At 56.7% G+C, this 19,034-nt stretch overlaps 3 protein-coding genes across 3 annotated transcripts; 1 reads left to right on the top strand and 2 right to left on the bottom strand.

Annotated features, from left to right (window-relative positions):
• On the bottom strand, nt 1-2,116 carry DCS_06424 (Ran1-like protein kinase; the record flags this gene model as incomplete). Its single annotated transcript, XM_040803714.1, has 3 exons — nt 1-821; nt 878-1,715; nt 2,045-2,116. 3 exons carry the CDS (start codon nt 2,114-2,116, stop codon nt 1-3), a joined length of 1,731 nt encoding a protein of 576 aa, XP_040653818.1.
• A 6,916-nt stretch (nt 2,117-9,032) lies between these two features.
• On the top strand, nt 9,033-9,926 carry DCS_06423 (uncharacterized protein; the record flags this gene model as incomplete). Its single annotated transcript, XM_040803713.1, has 3 exons — nt 9,033-9,479; nt 9,601-9,630; nt 9,684-9,926. 3 exons carry the CDS (start codon nt 9,033-9,035, stop codon nt 9,924-9,926), a joined length of 720 nt encoding a protein of 239 aa, XP_040653817.1.
• Nucleotides 9,927-16,522: 6,596 nt separating this feature from the next.
• DCS_06422 (uncharacterized protein) lies at nt 16,523-17,170 on the bottom strand (the record flags this gene model as incomplete). The annotated part of the gene is made up of 1 exon (XM_040803712.1): nt 16,523-17,170. One exon carries the CDS (start codon nt 17,168-17,170, stop codon nt 16,523-16,525), a length of 648 nt encoding a protein of 215 aa, XP_040653816.1.
• Between the last annotated feature and the right edge of the window lie 1,864 nt (nt 17,171-19,034).

Genomic DNA, 19,034 nt, shown 5'->3' with positions numbered 1-19,034 from the left:
TCAGTAGCAGCCTTGGAACGAAGGCAGAAAGGGAACCTGCTGATGGAATGCAGCAGGGTGATGCATCATGGGTGCCTGCTGAACGTATTTGACCACTTCCCACAAGGGGAACATTGATCTGGGTGGGTACTGGGCGTGGGCAGAAATAGGTGCCTGATGGCAGGATACAGGTAGTAGCGGCGGCACCTGCAGCGAAGCGTTGAGTACCGGCACGGGGCCCGTGTAGTGCTGCGGAATGGACTCTGGGGTATGAAAGGCCGGTAGATCTCCCGGCGCTTCAGAGTCGTATGTTTGGGGGATGAACTCGCGAGACACATCTTGCTGCTCCTGGAAGAAGTCGTCGTCGTCCAGGTCGTCAATCGTCGATGCGCTCGGCGAAAGCGAGCCTTCATTGGATGTGGTGGAGATGGGCGAGAGGGGCGAGTCGTACTCGGAGTCGTCAATGATGGCCTCCTCGTTAACGTATAGTGCAGAGTGGGATGGGGTGGAGGGCGGCGTCGGCATGGACGTCGGCGCCGGGGCAGGAACGGTAAATTGGTGGCAACCCGTGATCCGGCTCCGGAGCTCCGAGAGGGTGATCCTGTACTCAGGACAAGGGTTGAAGATGCGTGCCAGGATGTCGTTGAATTCATCCGTCAGCGGGAGGATGGTTTTGAGAAAGTCCCTGGAGCGAGCGTACGCTCGGTAGGTCGAGTCTTGAAGGGAAGCCTGCTTCCACGGATTGCGTCCACACGTCAGGTTGACGAGGATGACGCCGAGCGACCAGACGTCGTTCGGGGCGCACATGTAGTACGGCTTCCTCGTCGAGGGGTCCAGGCATTCTGCGAAAGGCACGTTAGCATCCGTGACGAGACGAGCACGGCGATGGGCGACAAACCTGGGCTCATGTAGAAGGTGGAGCCGCATCCGTAGTCTTCGGATCGGTCATCAGCCGTGGCAAGGCCAAAGTCGGCAAGCTTGACCGTCTCCCCTTGATCCGTCACCAGAATGTTCTCCGGCTTCAGGTCCCGATGATAGATGCCAAGCTTGTGGCAGTATTCGACGGCATCCAGGATTTGAAGGAAGATCTTCTTGGACAAAAGGTCCTTGCCAACGTACTGGCCGAGCTCGGTGATGTTCAAGAACAGGTCACCCTCGGGGCAGTACTCAAGAATGACGTAAATGCAGTCCGGCTCATCCACAATCTTGAGCATGGAGACGACGTTGGGGTGGGCAGAGGCCATATAGTGGAGCTTGATCTCCCGTTGCTGGTAGGAAGCCTGGCGGCGATCCAGCGGCGATCCGTCGGCATTGAACTTGCTGAGGCACTTGACGGCATAGCGTACGCCATTCTTGACGTCGACGGCGGCGTACACGACGCCGTAGGCGCCGGTGCCAAGGATGTCGGTGAGCTGGAGCTTTCCCTGGAGCACCTTACCTAGTCTCTCCTCGGGAGTGGGAGGGACACAGGGTGCCTGGAAGTGCCTCGTAGCATAGGTCGACTGGATGCCGCACTTGACCTGGTCGTGAGCAGGCGAGGCGGGAGGCGTGGGATATCCATAGGGTGCATGGTGCTGCATGATTTGCGAGTGTGGTGATGCGAGGTCGTGGGCGGTGGGCGAATTGTCGACTGAGCGTTGAATCCCGGAGAGAAGCCAAGGAAACGCGATGGACGGAAGGAAAGCGTGGCAGGGTGTCGAGCTATGTCCAACGTGTGAAGAGAAGTAGAAGGAATCCTGTTCCCGATATATATAAAGTACAGAAAACGAGGTTCAACTTTCCGGAAGGGTCCCCAACGGCCGAGTCAACGGGTCGAGGGCATAGGATGATATGTGGACGTGCGGGCGTGCGAGAGCATATGAGTTGTGTCAGGAGGTGAAAAGGTAAGACGACAGGTGGAGGGTCGACGTTGCTGGACTTGATAAAGGAATAGAATGCCTTGGAGAGGGGGTTAGGAGTGGCATACGCATATACATATAAGTCGAGGGAAGTTCGGATTGACGGGCAGGATGCGGTAGATAAAACCGGTGGTGACGACGAGACGGGAACGGGACGTGGTACGTACTCCCGGCGCCTCGGGCTCAACAGCGTGGAACCACTCATCAGAGAAGTGGCCCGTCTGGGTTGCAACGATCATAGTACTCGTACATAATGACATGGACCGCTAGGCCTATCCTGCTGCTTGTCTTGGCCGGCAGGGGTGGTGTGGGTGGTGTGGAACTTGACGCAACAGCTATTCTTAACAGTTGCAGCAAGGTTCGCCCGCCCGCCCCAAAGGGGACGAGGCTCAGGAGGAGAAGGGGGGGGGGGGGGGGAGGGAGGGGGGTAGGAAACGGAGGGGGGGCATGAATAACATGGATGGTTCAACTAGCGGCAGCAGGGGTCTGTGTCGTGACGCAGATGAGCAATTTTCCAAGGGGAAGTTGAGAGTCTGACACACCAAACAGAAGTGGCACCCCTCCTCAGCGATTATTGTGGGCTCAGACCTTTTGCCTCGTGCGCCGTGACCAGGGATGATCCATAGGCCACGGATATGGATGATAGGGTGTTTCCAGCCCCCGACGGATTGTGTGTGATTCACGCATGGCCAAGCCGGCCGGTTGTCGGTCGGAGGCCGGCCTCCATCGACCGACGGACGATGATGAGATGAGCAAGGCACCAAGTCAGGCTACCATGGCAGCAGCAGCGTGCGAGCCAGCGCCGTGCCTCTCTCCGGTTGCCCGTCCTCGTCGCAGACTCCTTCCGTGGCCTGACCGACGGGCTTCACCGGCCGCCTGACTGACACACGGCTGCAACCAGGCAGATCGTAAACGGCCGACTGGCATGAGTTTTGTTTCCTTATTCGTCATCAACGCAGACCTGCTCTGTCTCTTGTCTCCAGACTGGCGCGCGTGAGCGAGTATGATGAGACAGGCAACAAGCTTTCCTAGGCAAAGGCAGTTTGTCCCCGACCAAGACGTAACGGTAGCCGCCATCAACGCATCTTACCGCGTGGCTTTCTGAGCCATGCTCGACGACTGCTCGCATGGAACGAAGGGCGAAACCTAGCCTTGCCCTGGCTGGAATCCTACTCGAGGGGGGGGATAGCAGCAACGAGGACGGAAGAGGTAGCTTTGGCGCGGCACTCTCCGACTGAGCCTCGCAACACGACCACGCGAGTGAGACCTCCAAGCCCGACAGGCAGCGGGCGCTTGCGGTTGGTTTGGTGGATCGGAATGCATCAGTTTGTGGTGTTTTTTTTTTCCTCGCCGCACTGCTTGAGCCTGACCACGGACTCGCTCGACTGAGGATGGTGTGGAGCAGTGAGCAAGGGAAGCAGGCGAGGCAACGATCAATGCGCCGTCGTCATTCTCACATTCATCCGCCTCGGCATCCGTCCACTGAGCAGCCACCGACAAATGTAGGCCCGTAGCACCGTCGCGCACTGCACGTGCACCTGTAATGTCATTCGGTGCCGAAGTGCTTGTATGCCGCATTGCTGCACAGCAATAGCGGGACGTCGTTGTCGCGCATGCACTCACTGTACAGTAAGTACAGTATGTGCTGCACGCACCTTTAATCACATCACACGTTCATGCGAGTACTTGTTAGTATACATGTGCTTGCTGTTAGTACTTACTTGTTGGTGTGCTTGGGTGTATACAGCATGTGTAGGAGTAGTAGAGCACTATTAACACAGAAGTATACATGTACGCTTGCCACTGAGCAGCGGAGACCAGCAAGGCGTACATGCACGTACATGTAACTGGGTGCATGTAAGTAAATACACCTTCCATGCAGAGGTGCAATTGTAAGTATGAAGCTGCGCACTTGCACCTGCTTTTACGTACGAGTACAGTAAGTACTTGTGGTTGGCTAGCTGGTTGGCTGGCTGGTTGGCTGGCTGGTTGGCTGGCTGGTTGGCTGGCTGGTTGGCTGGCTGGTTGGCTGGCTGGTTGGTATGTCGGTTGGTGCTGCGCAGAATAGACTATTGTCGGCAATGTGATGAGGTCAAATGAAGTACAAGTACGGTGTAGCTCGTCGTCGGTCAACGATGCATCCATTTATCCGTACTCCGTACACTTGCCGGCCTTTGACGGTCCTGGCGTCGTCGAAAGCGGAGGGTCGGTCGTTGTCCACCGCCCGATGCGAGGGCGACGTGTGCGGCATCCGTCCACCACCCCTCCCTCCCCCTTCTAGCGCAGGACCAGTGCGAGGATTGCGTACTCTGTACTCGTGGACGAGGTGTAAGTAGTGTGCCTAGCTGTGCTCTCGCGCTCGTACTCGTACTCGCCGACGCAACCACTTGTGCGTGCACACCTAGATGCGCAGTACACCGTACGACTTGCTTTCTGCCATGGCCAGTAGGGGTTGCCCGTCGTCGTCGCCTTCGTCCCCAAGGCGGCAGGCAGCAGGGCACTAGCCAATGAGATGCGTGTCAGCAATGATGTAGTGGGCGCAGTGCATCCGTCCGAGTGAGCGATCGCCACTTGTTGACGCGTCGACTCGACCGAGGGCGGGCAACTGATGCAATCTCGCCATCCATGCAGACTACGGCTGCAGAGCAGCAGAAGCCGTCACCACCACCCACTAGCAGGCAGCCAAGGGGTGGTGCCTGCTTGCATCCACGCGAGGATGACTCCGTACTCGGTAATGAGTGACGGCTGACCGTTGGTTGGACCACGTCGCGGAGATTGGGTGGGCCGCCGAGACGAGGACCAAACGCACCTGCTGACTGCGGATGCCGTCAAGGCCAGCAGCGAGTGTCTCGCGAGACTAACTGGACCAAATCAGCAGTCATCCTTGTCAACGGAAGGCTGCCGCCACCAACCGCAGGTGCAGGCATGGTCACGACCGCGACGCCCGTGCTTGCAGGCTGTGTCGGCACCTGAGGAGGGCCTGGCTGGCTGGCCTGGGGTGCTGGAGGACCGGGGACCGAGGGGGGGAGATTGGAGCATGGATGGTAGCCTAGCAGAGGCTTGCAGGCGACACCGTGGCCTGTTTGGGGGGGGGGGAGGGGGTAGCGGTTGGCGGTTGGCGGTTGGCGGTTGGCAGGCCCATGGCACACGGTATGTGCTCGCACTTGGACAGAGTGCCAGGGAACCTCGCAGATTGTCGACGCAGCAGCTGCGTGAGCGAGGCAGAGCGAGGGAGAGGCCCCCCCCCCTCCCCCACCGTTTCCACCACTTTGCCACCGCTATTCCGGGGTGTTTGCCACCGCCATTGCCAGAGAGTGTGAGGCTGTTGTGCGAGGTTTTCGCCGCGCCAGGGTGGCTAGCGGGATGCGCCAATCAAGCTCCAGAGCCAGTCGACTGTGTCGAGTCGGTGCAGGTGCACGGGACAAGCAAATGAATCAATTTCAGTCCTTCAGGTGACGGTGTTGCAGCATTAGCAGCGAGTTAATGGAGGCGGTTTGTCTGCGGGCTCGGAAATATTGCTCCACCGATGAGGAGATTGATGATGGTTCCCCATCGCAGCCAGCTCCTTCCACCGTTTTCCATTGCGGCATGCGCACGCACATGGAAGCGTACACCACACCCAATTACTTACTCGCACTTGCCGTGTCCTGTACTTGCGTGTTCTTGTACCAGCCTAATACTACGCTTGGGCACGGAGCACTGTGTAAATAACAGCAAGTAGTTATCATATACTTTCCGTAAGTGCAATGCAGGACATTTATGGGGTAATACTTGCACGTACCGTACTTGCAACTCTCCGTACTAATACTTGCTGTCCTAAAGAACGAATTACGGAGCACTTACTTGAGTACTTACGTATTATCTAGTAATTATTTCTTACCTGCGTACTCCGTACTTGCACGCCACCTAGGAGGCTGTGCGAGGCCCAATTACTTTGGTGCATCTGCGAGGTACGATACTGTACAGTACATGTGTCAGTACGGAGTCGATGTACCATGCTTGTACTAACACTACTTGCACATGCCTACATATACGGAGCAAGTACACTACACGTAAGTACAAGCAACCAGTCGCAAGTACTCCGTGTTGCATACTTAAGTATTTCTTCCAGGTAAGAACAGTACAAACTGCACCTAAGTACCCGGTATTATTGCACATTGGCACCACATGCATGTACTGCAATTACTCACATACAGTACTTAGGTACAGTACTTACTTAGGTAAGCATTGCACTGTTGACAGGTCCTGCAAGGTAGCCAGTGAACTAAGTAAGTACAGTACGGCAGAGTATCGCCTCATGCGTTCAACGAGCGCTTGGAAGTAATACTTTCTTACTCTGCCACTGCACGACACATGGATTGTGCTATTACTTCTTATTGTCGTGCTCTCGGAAGTAAAATTCCGCAGGTGTAAGGGTACATGCGCGGAACAGCCTGCGTAGGTACCTGGTGCCAGGAACGCGATGGACGAGGGCGTGTGCCAGCCCAGCCAAGGAGCCTCTTTGGTTGCATCGTACCATGCTGTACCCGTACAGTAGTATCGAGTGTACTTGCATGTACAGTACTTGCTGTGTATCACTTGGCCGTTTCTTAGTACCATTACGAGGTGGCTAGGCCAGGAATACTTTATTGTTTGCCACCTTGCCTGCCACCTGCCTGCCACCTGCCTGCCACCTGCCTGCCACCTGCTCGCCACCTGCTCGCCACCCCACCTGCTCGCCACCTGCTCGCCACCTGCACCTGCCGACTCGCCAGCCCCAACAGCAGCGGGCAGTGGTGGCTGGTGACTTGCTCTCGCGTTTGGCAGCGTGAGCCATCACCACCGCTTCCAGGCATCCGGCGCCAGATTTCATCATCGACTCCATCGTCCGTGGGCAAGCTGCTGAGCCGGATTTTGGCCCGCCATGCTCGCCCTCATCCCTCGCTAGCTTGCTTGCTTGATTGCGCTTGTGCCTCGAGCCAACAGGCAGGCAGGCCGGGGAGGGACGCGAACACCAACGGCAGCCAGGTCGGTGCTGCGCCTGGCTGGCCGCGAAACAGGGCTTTCCGTCAGATGTGCGCCTTTGCGACGGAAATCGCCGGACCAAGCCTGACAAGGTCGTCGACGACGACGACGGGAGAGGCTCGGTGGCGCGCGACGGACGCCGGATGGGAAAGTCGGCGTGGTGGTGCAGACTCGCGCGTCTACTTGCCGTACTTTGTGGTGCGCACGGTAGTAAGATGCCGAGGAATACCAAGGGCTCGGTGCGCGGTAATAGCGCGTGCGGCAATAGCGTGTGTGGCAAGGAGGTATTCGGAGGTACGAGGGCACCCATTACACGGAACACGGCTGGCGGGTGTGCGAGCCAGCACCGCACCACACGTCACTTGTCCCCTTTTCGTGCGCTTATCCCTTGCCGTGGCCCGCCGTCATGTCGCATCACGGTATTTAGTCGGTAAACAAGCTCTCGGCGCGAAGCTCGTCTGACGGCAAGCCATTGTCTCCCGATGCATCAGTAGGCCATGGGCGGCACAGTTGCTTTTGGGCCACTCTGGTTGGTTGGCTTCTCAAAGAGAGATTGCATGTGGCAACCGCTAATCGTGGCTCCTTGTTGGTTCGGCGCCACCTGGACATCGGCAAGGCTGCGATTGGATGCGCCGAACAATATCGATTTCGATGGGAGCAGGCCCGCAGATGGGGCTCCTGAACGGTCCAACCGTGCGGTGGAATATGGATTGTCCAGGGACCACCAACAACGGGAAAGGACATGTACGGATACGGGGTGCAGCATGACATTTCGTGCAGCCTCGGTGCCTGCTACATACAGAATGGCAGGTACGGAATACAGTGAGCAAAACTCCTGGGCCACCTCAAAAGGTGCCTGTAAGTACGGAGTACTCGGTATTCACTGCCAAGCACTTGCAGGCACGAGCTTGCGGCAATGCACTTGCTTGCGTACGGTACACGGTAACTTCTCGAGCACCAGCAGGACCAGAAAAACGTTTGACGCAAGGAACAAGTGCTACCCTACAATACAGCACAGTACAGTACAGTACAACTAAGCATTACAGCACAAGCATCATCAGTGGCGGCTACGAGCGCTGCCACTGGGTCCACAACGCAACAAGGCAACACCAACGCAACGCAACACCAACACCAACACCAACACCATCACAATCGACACTGACACCAACGCAACGCAGAAGCCGAAAAAGCGACATCCAGCCGGTGGCTGTGGCCATGGCGAGCAGCTAATGAAGCGGTAGCCCCTTTGGTCGAGTCGTCTCGTACGGGGGCAACTCCTCGCGCGCGTGAGTAATGGCAGCACGTGTACAGGCACGCACTGCACGCACTGCACGCACTGCACGCCGTACCGCCGACCTGGTCCAACGGCTCGGGCTCGTCCAGCTGCTGACCGCTGGGGAACGCGGACGGACGCGGACGCGGACGCGAACGGTTGACACGGCACGTGAGGGATGCCGCACAATGGGACGTCGGCGGCGTCACGTCACAGGTATGGCCGCCACCGACCACTGCGCCACCTGCACAGACTCCCGGCTGGTGGTTTCCCTCGGCGAGGTACGGTGCGCTATTCAGCCACCGTCGTGCGCTCGATCCGCCGGCTTGGCACCTTTGATTCTTTCGAGGCCGTTTTCCTTTTGTCCTCGGCCTCATTCGCGGGCTCATGGCTTCTGCGAGTACTCTGTACCTTTCGCGCATGGACCGTGTACCGCCAGAGTACGTGGGCGCCCGCTCGTGGCAGCACGCCCGCAACGTACCGTGCATGTACACGTGCACGCAGCTTCCCGTACATGTACCTGCAGAATGCACCCCTCTGCCGGGCACCTGTACATGCAAGCAAGTACATGGTAGGTGTGCACGCCGCCGGCGCAGGCACCTGTGCTCCTCCAACACTCCGACACTCCAACACACCACCGAGCACAGGGGGGCACAGTCTCGGCTCGTCGCTGCGAAGCCGCAACCGCCAACGAGCAACCGGCTTCGAATAGGGAGGGAGGTTGGGCGCGCTGGCAGAAGCCGCGGACCTGCGTCGCGCTCGGACGCCAGCCTCTTTCATTGGCCGAGGGCCTCGTCGCTGCGGATTCGCGGCAGCAGGCCGGGCGGGGGCCATGGCACCATCTCTCGGAAGATCGTCTCCATCCAGCGACTGCCGCGATGGCAGCGAGCGGCGACCAACCTTGGGTGTTCCATGCGTCCCACCGTCTTCGACTTGCTGGTCGTGGCTTTCGCGCGACGCACGGAAGTGGCCAGCGCTTGGCTGCCTCGAGCAGCCCATGGCCTCAACCTAGTCTTGCCGTGTCCCGGCAGCATGGGCATCCCCGACGACCGACCACAGCGTCGTCGTTGGACGAAGGAAGCGCTGGCCGAAGCACACATGCTCTGCGCGAGCGTGGAGCAGGTGTGGCCGCGTCGGCATCATCCATCGCCACCCTGAACCCCGAGGCTTGGGGCCGCACACCTGGCTGCCCTCTGCTTCTCCGCGCTCGCGAAGCAGGTCGAAACGAAGATGCCGACACCCGACAAGAGCCGATTTCATTTGCTCCCACTCCGCAAGCGCAGACGGGCGACGGTCCGCCATGGGGGTTTGCTGTCCCTTTTCTGGTAAGCGCCATGACTTGGTCTCGCCAGCCAGCTCACATCAGGGTCGGGCCCGCTTTCGTTTGTGCCTGCTACGGCGGCGTGCAGCCAGCCTACTAACCTAAGTACCTACTTACACTACAAGTGCAAAGTACCTACTTACACTACAAGTGCAGTAAGTACTTGAGTACTTGCAAGTTATTACGGATAAGTACTCACGGCACGTAGCACACTGCGCAAGTGCGGTACGTGTGTACATCAGTATGCCGTATGGGTGCTAGCACCGTGCAAGTCGGTACGGCGAGCCAGCCAGCCAGCCAGCCAGCCAGCCAGTCAGCCAACAAGCCAGCCATCGGCGACACGGCGTCGATTGCTTGGCTGGCGCGACCATGCGATTCCTGGGAACCTCCGCCGCACGTCGAACCCGAACCGGCTCCGAGATGGGCCGTTTCGAGGTCCAAGTCAGGGTGAGGCCGGCGTTTCGTGCCGTTGGCCGCCGCTCCAAGGGATGGCCGTATGCGGAGCGCGATACGATGATGCAACGAGTACATGCGCCGATGCCTCACGACGGCACTCTCAGCATCCGCATCCGTGCTTGGGTGTGCAAGAACTTGAGTGCTGTTTGTTGTGCAAAGTACCTATACATGCCGGACTCTACCCAAGTGCATGCAGGCGCACGTACATGTACTTGCGGATGACTGCACACCACCGCCGCGCCGAGGGTATCGCATGCGCAGGCTGGCATTACCCCACGGGCAGGAACTGGATTGTACCTGGAGCTTGCGTTTAATGTCGGCCAGGGGCGCGCTACCGAGAGCAGGAGAATACCTCCATAAGTACAATGCCGTTGGTCGTTGGTATGTTTGGCGGCATCACGTGCGGATGGCCAGCCAGGGGCGTTTCGTTCCAGGACTCCGCCACGGTGTTGAGCGCCTCACGTCCGGATACCGGGTGCGAATTCGGCAAAGCTACTTGGTTAGGTACGGCGTACGGAGTGATACGGCAAGTAATGGTTGTCAGGGCTCATGATAGGTGTACAGTATTGCAGTAATTACTTAAGAACAACTGCAAGTACATGTAAGTAAGTGTGCCAAGTAATAGGTGTAGGTGTATGAGGAGTACTGTGCACTACTTAAGAACAGTACTGCACAGTACCAAGTACACATAGGTGTGCAGACATGACGGCGTACGGCAATTATGCGGGACCTCTATGTACCCATATGAGCAAGTACAGTACAGTAAGTACTTACCGTACATGGTTTGTATCAGTTGGTGCGAGCCACGGCCGCGGAAAACTCCGTTCGGCACCTTGAGGAAATTTGCAGACAATCGACGAGTACCCCTGGGGGCGAGACCGAGCATGCACCGTGGTCCGCCGGCGCCGGCTGTCGGCTGGTGGCTGTTCGCGGCGGCCATTCGACCTTGAACTACTCCGTACTCGTCATGCTTGGCCTCGTATACTGTGCAATACAGAACTGTCTGAGTGACCACTGCGAATGGAGTGCGGCAATACCAGCGCTGGTATTTGCTGGCTGCTGGTATTGGGCGACGGTCATGCGGTCTTGTGGAACGCAGAGGCCTGCTCTCAAATGCCTGTCCCACCGCACCCAGGTGCACTTGCATTGCATGTACAGTACGTACAGTAATTACTGGTATTGCATTACTTGCCGCGCAGTGCTGTGGTGGTAGGCGTACATGCACATGTACATGTACGTCTGCAATACCGACCTAAGGTAGCTAGCTGTACGGCACACTTACGGTACACATACGTGCTGTAGTTGTACTCCTATAGAACGCAAGTATGCAGGTGTTCATTTGTAATGTTATTAATAATACTCAATGTCCGTATCCGTATAACAGCACTTGTGCTCCGTACTTGCACTTGTTCCAGTTTAATTCGTATCGGTACTTGAACATTGGCATGTGTGGATTGCCACAGGCTGCCGTTCCAAGCAATGCTCCATAGTCTGCACGGAGTGCTTGTGCATACCTAGTACAGTACTTGGGTGCGCTGGAAGTGTACGCCCCAAGTGCCGTACAAATGTTGTACCGTAATTGTAAGGACAGTACTTGCAGTGCAAGTGCAGTGGAACTCTGCGTACTGTACGGAGTACGGTGTACAGGCAGAGTACCAAGTACATGTACTGTAGTGTTTGGTTGCACAAGCCCAGGCACGTTGGTGTACTCAAGTACAGTACAGTAGGCGTACAGTAAGTACATGCCTAGGCCCCTAGTACGTATACACCTTCGCACCCGCACGCCTATAATCGGCGTACTGATCCATACGAGGTCAATGCCCACCAGCTACGTACAGTACAGTACATGTACAGTAAGTGCTTGCAGTACAGCGCGCCATGCAGCCGAAATGACACCTGCTCCGAGCAATACCCGCAACCGGCTTGGGACATGGACGACCGCGCATCCTACTGCGAAATACGACAACTAGAATTGTCGCTCTTGTACCTCAAGAAGCACACGCAGGAGCAGCTGAAACCCGTGCCGCAGTTGCATGGACTGCGCATGAACGAGGGTCCCGTCCTCGGCACATCAACTATAGCACGGCAGATTGCACCACTTATCTACATCGTACGTCGCTACGGAGTATCAGTTACACATTCAAACGACGACTCGTACGTCTTCAGGCACGTGTGCGATGATGTCTGTAGGATATTACATACGGCTAGGTAAATATTACATACAATTATGGTTAACCCACGTGAGAGAGCGAGGTAACCATCCACTTTGGTCTAGCCTGTGCGACGCTGCAATAATACCATGCTTGCTTGGAATTACAGAACCCCTTTTACCCGCACCTGTACGGCGCAAGCACTTGCCGAACAGAATGCTGCACGATTGCTCAGGTAGCACTCGCAAGTCCAGTACAACTATACGATGAATACATATAGCTGTACTTGTGTTATGTTCTCGTGGCACTACTCCGTATAGCACCCGCTCATCCTTGACAGGCCCTGGCACGATCAAGTCGACTCGTGCGCAAGCGCGCCATTGGTCGTCGCCTCCGCCAGGGTGTCATCGGCCCTCCGCGGAGACGGTTGGACCTTGGATTGCTGGGGCCAGGATGAGCTGTTCCAGCGGGTTCAACGTCATTCCAGCACGCATTACCCACAGGCTCCGCCGCTGGAAACTTCTGCAGACGTTCGATGGGGCTGGCCATTCAGGGTCTATCTTTATCTGCTCGTACCACTACCGACGGGTCTCGTGCAAGTACCTGTTCGTGCGGGACGAGCACGTACGTAACAAAGTACAAGAACGGACACGTAGGTGCATGTACTTGCCCTCCTTTTTATTTTTCGCTGTGGGGAACTCTTATCTATTCGGCCCAGGACCCGTAATTAATACTCCAAGTACGGAGTAAGTACTTACAGAGTCCGCCAGCGATACGGAGTACGGAGTGCATGTACTGTACGGAGTACTTACTGTACAGTACTCCGTAGAGAACAAGTAATAATACCTTCATTAATAATTACCTTCTGGAAGTGTACAGTGCTGTACAAGTAGGTGGACTTGCTCCGTACTGTACATGCAAGTACTTACGACCAAGTAATATGTGACGCAAGCAAGCATGGCAGGTTGTGGATGCAATGGATGCCTGCTTGTACCACTTGTACGCCTAGCCGTACAACTAAGCAAGTACAACCTACTATTACCACTACTGCTACAGTGGGTGTACACCTAAGTAACGCATGCTCGTATTGGCATGGCGTCAAACCCTCCCTTGTCTGCGACCTGCGGTTTTTTCTTCGCCACGTTTCGACGGCGAGTTGGAGCAATGCCTTGGGTGCTATTATTGCCGAGTCCATTGCCCCGTACATCTGCACACTTACTCGAGCTCATCCTCGTGCTCGTAGGGGCACAGCATGCACTCGTAGGCGTCATCGTGCAGGAAATACATCGATAATCACTTGCATGGAATACAGTACATGTGCGGAGTAGGTGTACTTGGTTGTAAGTGCTCCCTCGCCGGTATCATTCTTCGACTTCGAGGGTGGTGCATCCGGAGTACGTGTACGTACGGTACAGTAAGTACTTACTGTACTTAGTGCCAGGTGCACTTGGCTGCGGTACCGGGCACTGCACTCCGTATACTTGCTTGCACTTCCATGCACAAGGCATATGCATGCTACAGCACAGCAACTCAGGTACGGACGCAGTCATCGACGCACGTACGCCCAAGTACTTGCTTCAGAACCCATACTGTACTTGGTGGTGGCTGCGAGTACGGCCAGACGTTGAATATTCATATTCCGCATCCTCCACGTGCTGCTTTCACCTATAGAACTTGTACGTGCGGCGTGCGCTCGTCGGCGTCGGCAACGCATGCGCTTGTTGCTCCTACGCCTCGCATTCCGCCTGCTGTCCCTCGCCCACCTTTGTTTCGACCTGCGCTGCGCTCCACTGCATCGCCACGCTGTCCCAGGCTCGTTCGGCCGGGCTGCTTGTGCGATGCCGTGCGACGCCGTCGGTCGATCGTTGCGGTGGTTGGCGAGCATCGTCACCACAGCATCGCCCCGTTCCCCTGTGCAGGGCGGATGCTGGTCGACGAGGAAATCATGAAACACCGGCTCTCGTCTCTTGCGACGGAACATGGCCATGGCACCCTCGTCGTTGCTCGTGCCGGCAATGCTGTTTGCTTGTACACCGAGACCAAGGCACTACCACGACAGCAGGCCCTGCACATGTGCGGTGCATGCAGCACGCATCGGGTAGGGGTGCGTACCGTGGACTTTGCGTGGGCAGTGAGTGCGTGTAAGCAAGTACACGGCAAGTATACTTACAGCAAGTACGGAGTACGGAGTATTCCTCATGCTCCATGGGCAGTTGCCAGTGCCTGCAGCAGTACATGTACCCCCTACCTGTGCAGCCAGTAATAATACAAGTACGGAGTCCAGGTATTAGCTGCAGTGCTGGTACTGTACAGTACTTACAGTACAGTAGTAAGTACCTGGGCGCACGTGTACGCGGTACATGCTCTCGGCTCCAACTCGGCCGGCGCTTGCTCCGGCCCGGTCGGCCAGCTCCACCCACCGGTGACTGGACTCGCCCCCGGCCCCGGTTTGTGCCGCGCCTTCCCCGTAGCCGTGGCGAGTGCTTGTGCCTTGATCCATTCACTTATTCGTTCGTTTGCTCGTTTTTTGTTCCTTCGCTCGTATACGGATGCCTATGCCGTGTTCCTTCGTCGAGTCGACAAGACCCTACCCGGGTCGCGTCGCTCTCGGCCGCCGATGACCTTTGATCGACCTCGGCCGAGTCCCCTTCCCCCCCTCCCTCCCTGCATCCCATTCTTGACCCAAGCGCGCGCCGATGGTTGTCGTATCGCGAGGACCATGATCGACATGGCATGACATCAACACCTCAGCCCCCTGGCGAGGACGCTTGGCCGGCCAGCTAGCTAGCAATGGGTGCGATGGGGGTAGGAGGGGGTGCGTCGATGGCATGTGGTCGCTATCCATCGCCTACTGGTTTAGTTCATCGCCGACACGGCCAGCCCGTCTCGAGTCTGAAGCGCTACGTCCGGGACTGTCAGAGTACGGGACGTGTGGTTTCGATCATGTGCATGATGCAATCAAGACGCAAGCAGCCCGCCCCCTCCCCCGCCTCCAGTGTCGTCGCCTCCCTTGCATTCGCCGCCGGCCATTCCATTCCGGGCCTCCCATCTCGCAATGTGCCCCATCCACGTACACCCCCAACGGCGCGAAACGGATGATGCAGAACGTCCCCGTCGTCGAAGCCTCCTTTTTTTCTTGCCTGCGCCGTGCCCCCGTCGGTGCCCCGGGCCGCGATGAAACAGATGCCGCCGCGGCGGCTCGACGGTAGTCGGACCAACTGTGCTGGCGGCCTGAGTGGGTGCTCCTGTCGTCTGGAGCCGTTAGCAGACGGCTGGAAGGTGGCCGTCGGCGGTGCATCGTCTTGTCCGTCGGCGTCTTCCACCCCCAACTCGTACATGCACGCTGCGCCGACGAGGCAAGGGGACCGTTGGGCGCTGTCAAATGGCTGCTTGCTGCTTCGTCTCGGAACGTGCATGCCAGAGTAGCAAGTCTTCACATCGGATGCAGGCAACACGTGTCGTGCTATGCCATGTCATCCATGCGCCGTCGGCGTGTGGTGCCGAAGCAGGAAACAGGGACAATGGCATTCATGCATCATCCAGCATCCATCGACCATCCCATCATCCTCCATCATGCGCCAGCCGTCACTTGTTTCACCGCCCCCCACAATGGCCTTTCCCCGCCCTCGCCCGGTTTCTCGTAGACCGTGCTCCAACACGTACACGTAGCGTAGTGCCTAGTGCGTGTACGGTCCGGTACGGCGATCGTGGCGGCAGGACGTGCTTGCGAGCAAGTCGGTGTCGATCAAACTGCGACAGTCGAGGCGAACACGTGCGACCCCCGACAAGACGTAGGTGGCCTGCTTGCTTGCCTGGCTCCCGCCCGGCCTCCTGCTCATCCCAGGGAGGGCACAAGGTCCATCGACTGTCTGGAAACCGAGACTGAGCGGCAGGCAAATGGCCAATGGCCCGTTCACTCTGCTGCCGTCGGGCATTCTGGGCCCTCCTCGCTCATCTGGGCATCGCCCGTATCCATCGTTCTTGCAAAGGAAGTCCCTGTTCGCAACGGCACGTATGTGCCCAAGGAACGAACGCTGTACAAGTATGCTTTCGCTGAGCACTGATCCATGACGCATCGAGCCTGGTCAAGAAGCCAGGCAAAAATAGACTCCCGGCTTGGCAGGTCCAACTGTGCCCCTGGCCCCGCCCGATGGGTTCAGCCTGTCGCCAGCCGTTGGGACTGCATCAAGGTCTGAATGCATCATGCTGTCCCATCTTGCTTTTCCCATCTTCCCCTATGCGGCCTCCTCTCCTCTGCTACTTCCTCCGCCTCTCCACTGCCCCCCCCCCTACTTCCTCCACGTCTAGGGAACACTTGGAAAGGTCACAGTACGCTGAACGTCAAGCGTCCGTTCCGACCTACCCGAGCCGACCCCGTGCCGGACAGGTATGGCTGTGGGGGGCCAATCTTTGGCGCACTGCGCATGTTGCGTGTATTCAGCTAAGGAAAGAAATCCAATGGCACAGGTGTACCATCGACCCAAGCCCCGAACGAATGGGAAGCCATGTCGGAATCATGGGTAACGGGCGTTGGGGTAACTACTTGCATAGCCGAAGCCTTGCATGTATCTGGTGCGAACCCCGCCATATGGATTTGCAGGATTTCGGCAACCTCCCTAGTATAGGCTTCGACACGAGGCCTCTGATCCTTGGATACCTTATCGGATAGGACTTGACCGAGACCCATGAAGTCATCTCGAATAGTGCCGAGATGAAGTTGTACGGAATTGCAACAGTCACTCTTGTAGATGGCTAGTATTCGTTCATTCAAAGCCTCGCACAAATGGCGACCAAAAAAACCCAAGCGTGTGATCCACGGGAAAACGGCGTTTTCCTCCGATTTGGAAAGCCCGGTCATTGTACCAAGATAACTGGTAGTGTTCTTGATGGTCTGGTCAACGTTCGCAAGGCATTCGTTGAGAACGGCGGGGTAGCTGTCCTTCCCAATCTGTTCTGCAATCCTGAGTTGCGAGTTGACGAGTACTACCGCATCTTGGATGTTGATCATAGAGTTAACGGGAGTCTGCGGCCGACGAAGAACGAGAGCCGAGGCAACGGTGGCGAAAAAGATGGCGCTGATAAACTTCATGCTGGAATTTGATGGTTGAACAAGAATGGCTAATAGGTGAAGATTGAAGGAGAGTGCAAGTAGGGCAAATGTGGTTTTGGATGAGAAGTTCCGAGTAACATTGGATACATTCAAGGACTCATATAGGGATCTGTTTAGATATACATACTTATATACTGCTACTGCTATATATCAATGGGTTTGTGGAATGAGCCAGTCGCAAATTTCTCAACTTTTGACTCGAACTTGTATGTAATTTTCAGGCGCTGCATACACTGCAATACTGTATGGTTTTATTTCAAGTGTGCTGTGCGAGTAACCGTTGCCTTTGGACCGACTGGTCCATCGAGTCATTGAGTACGCAGTTAGTATTAGCCCATAGTATTGTCGCACCCCCTGCCCAACATGTTGTACCCGCTCGGTTATTAAGCATACAAAGCCCACATTCAGAAGTGCTTAGTTATGCGTACGGCACAGGCGCAAAGGATATGATCTAGCGAAGCAGTTTCATTATGTTAGTACGTTTGACAATAAGTATGTATGCAGATCGTCCCCACTCGTAACTCGTAGAGCTGACGCTGCAACCACGACTCGCACGTGATTATACGGGCTTTACTTCAGTCCAAGACTCAGTTACAAACACCCCCGAGCCTGATTGTGCGAGCGAACGTGCCGTGGACGTGCGTGAGCTTCCGTGCGTCTGCGGCTGAACGTGGCCGCCGGGTGCTGCGGGCCAGAAGCACGTCCGATTTGGCTCGCTCGCCAGCCTCACCTTTATACTCACTTACAAGTACTCGTGCAGTCATCTACACCTTCTTGTCCCCGTGCATGGACCTGGCACCCTCTCCTCCCTCACTCGGTGGCCGCGTACCAACGAACAACCTGGTCATCTATTCCTTTCCCCAACAGCACCATGAACGTATCTATGACTCTACCAGCAGTGATGGAGGTGGAGGTAGGCCCGGCACATACCTGCCTACGCATCGGTGGCTGAACGAACGTTGGGGCCCTGGACCAGTCACTTCAGCCAGCCTTCCGCCCCCTTTCCTTCCTTCTTCCGTTTCGTCAAGGAAGCAAAAACGGCTTTTTTTTGTTTTTTGACTGGCCTGGACGCCTCGCACCCCCGGTTCGATGTTCGCACCCTTCTCCGCAACGAGGAGGATGTCCGCGCGTTTGGCTTTTCTCGCCAACCTCACCATCTTCCTCGGATCAGCATTTCCGTCCAGGCTCCGCCAGTGCTTCTGTTGCCGACTATTGAATCGCCACCAAAGTAAGTAAGCCTTCTATCCGTCGTTGTGGACAAATTCTTTGTAACGGCTGCCCCTCGACTCTCGACCTGGCTGGCTGATCAGAGGAAAGTCGTCGACGAACTTTTTGAGCCATCTGCGCTACAGGGTAGGTCGTCCCCATCACCTGACGCTCCGCATCACATCTCACCTGCAAAGCAATTCAAACACACATGGACCCCGTGGCTCAGCTTCATCCGTTTTGGTCTATCGTACTCATTCTCTCATCTCCAAGCATATCCTTCCAAGACTTGCTTAGTCCAGCACTGCCACGAATCCTGCAGGATCCCATCGAGCGCCCCCTCCCACCATCACCACCATCACCTCCTCTCTGGCTGAGGTTCTCAACCACAGCTGCTGCCTCTGCCCTCGCGCAACAACACCTTGCCGTCGGTTTCTCGTAGTACTTCTGTATGTCCGATGCGTTCGCGCTCGCGGTGGTGTGTAGAAGTGAGAAAAAAGTAAACCAATACTCGGAAACCACGCTGCCAAGCACCCTCAGGAGCAACATCGCCATCGTTTGTCTCGTCCTCGTCTGCCTGTGCCCCTGGCGACAGACAGGGTACGTGGTGATCACACGATCAGTTTGGTTCCAGGTC

Source organism: Drechmeria coniospora, chromosome 03 (assembly GCF_001625195.1).
Source record: "Drechmeria coniospora strain ARSEF 6962 chromosome 03, whole genome shotgun sequence".
In the NCBI taxonomy this organism is placed as follows: Eukaryota; Fungi; Ascomycota; class Sordariomycetes; order Hypocreales; family Ophiocordycipitaceae; genus Drechmeria; species Drechmeria coniospora.
The sequence above is the reverse complement of the archived record's forward strand: the minus strand, read 5'-3'. Positions and strand labels throughout refer to the sequence as shown.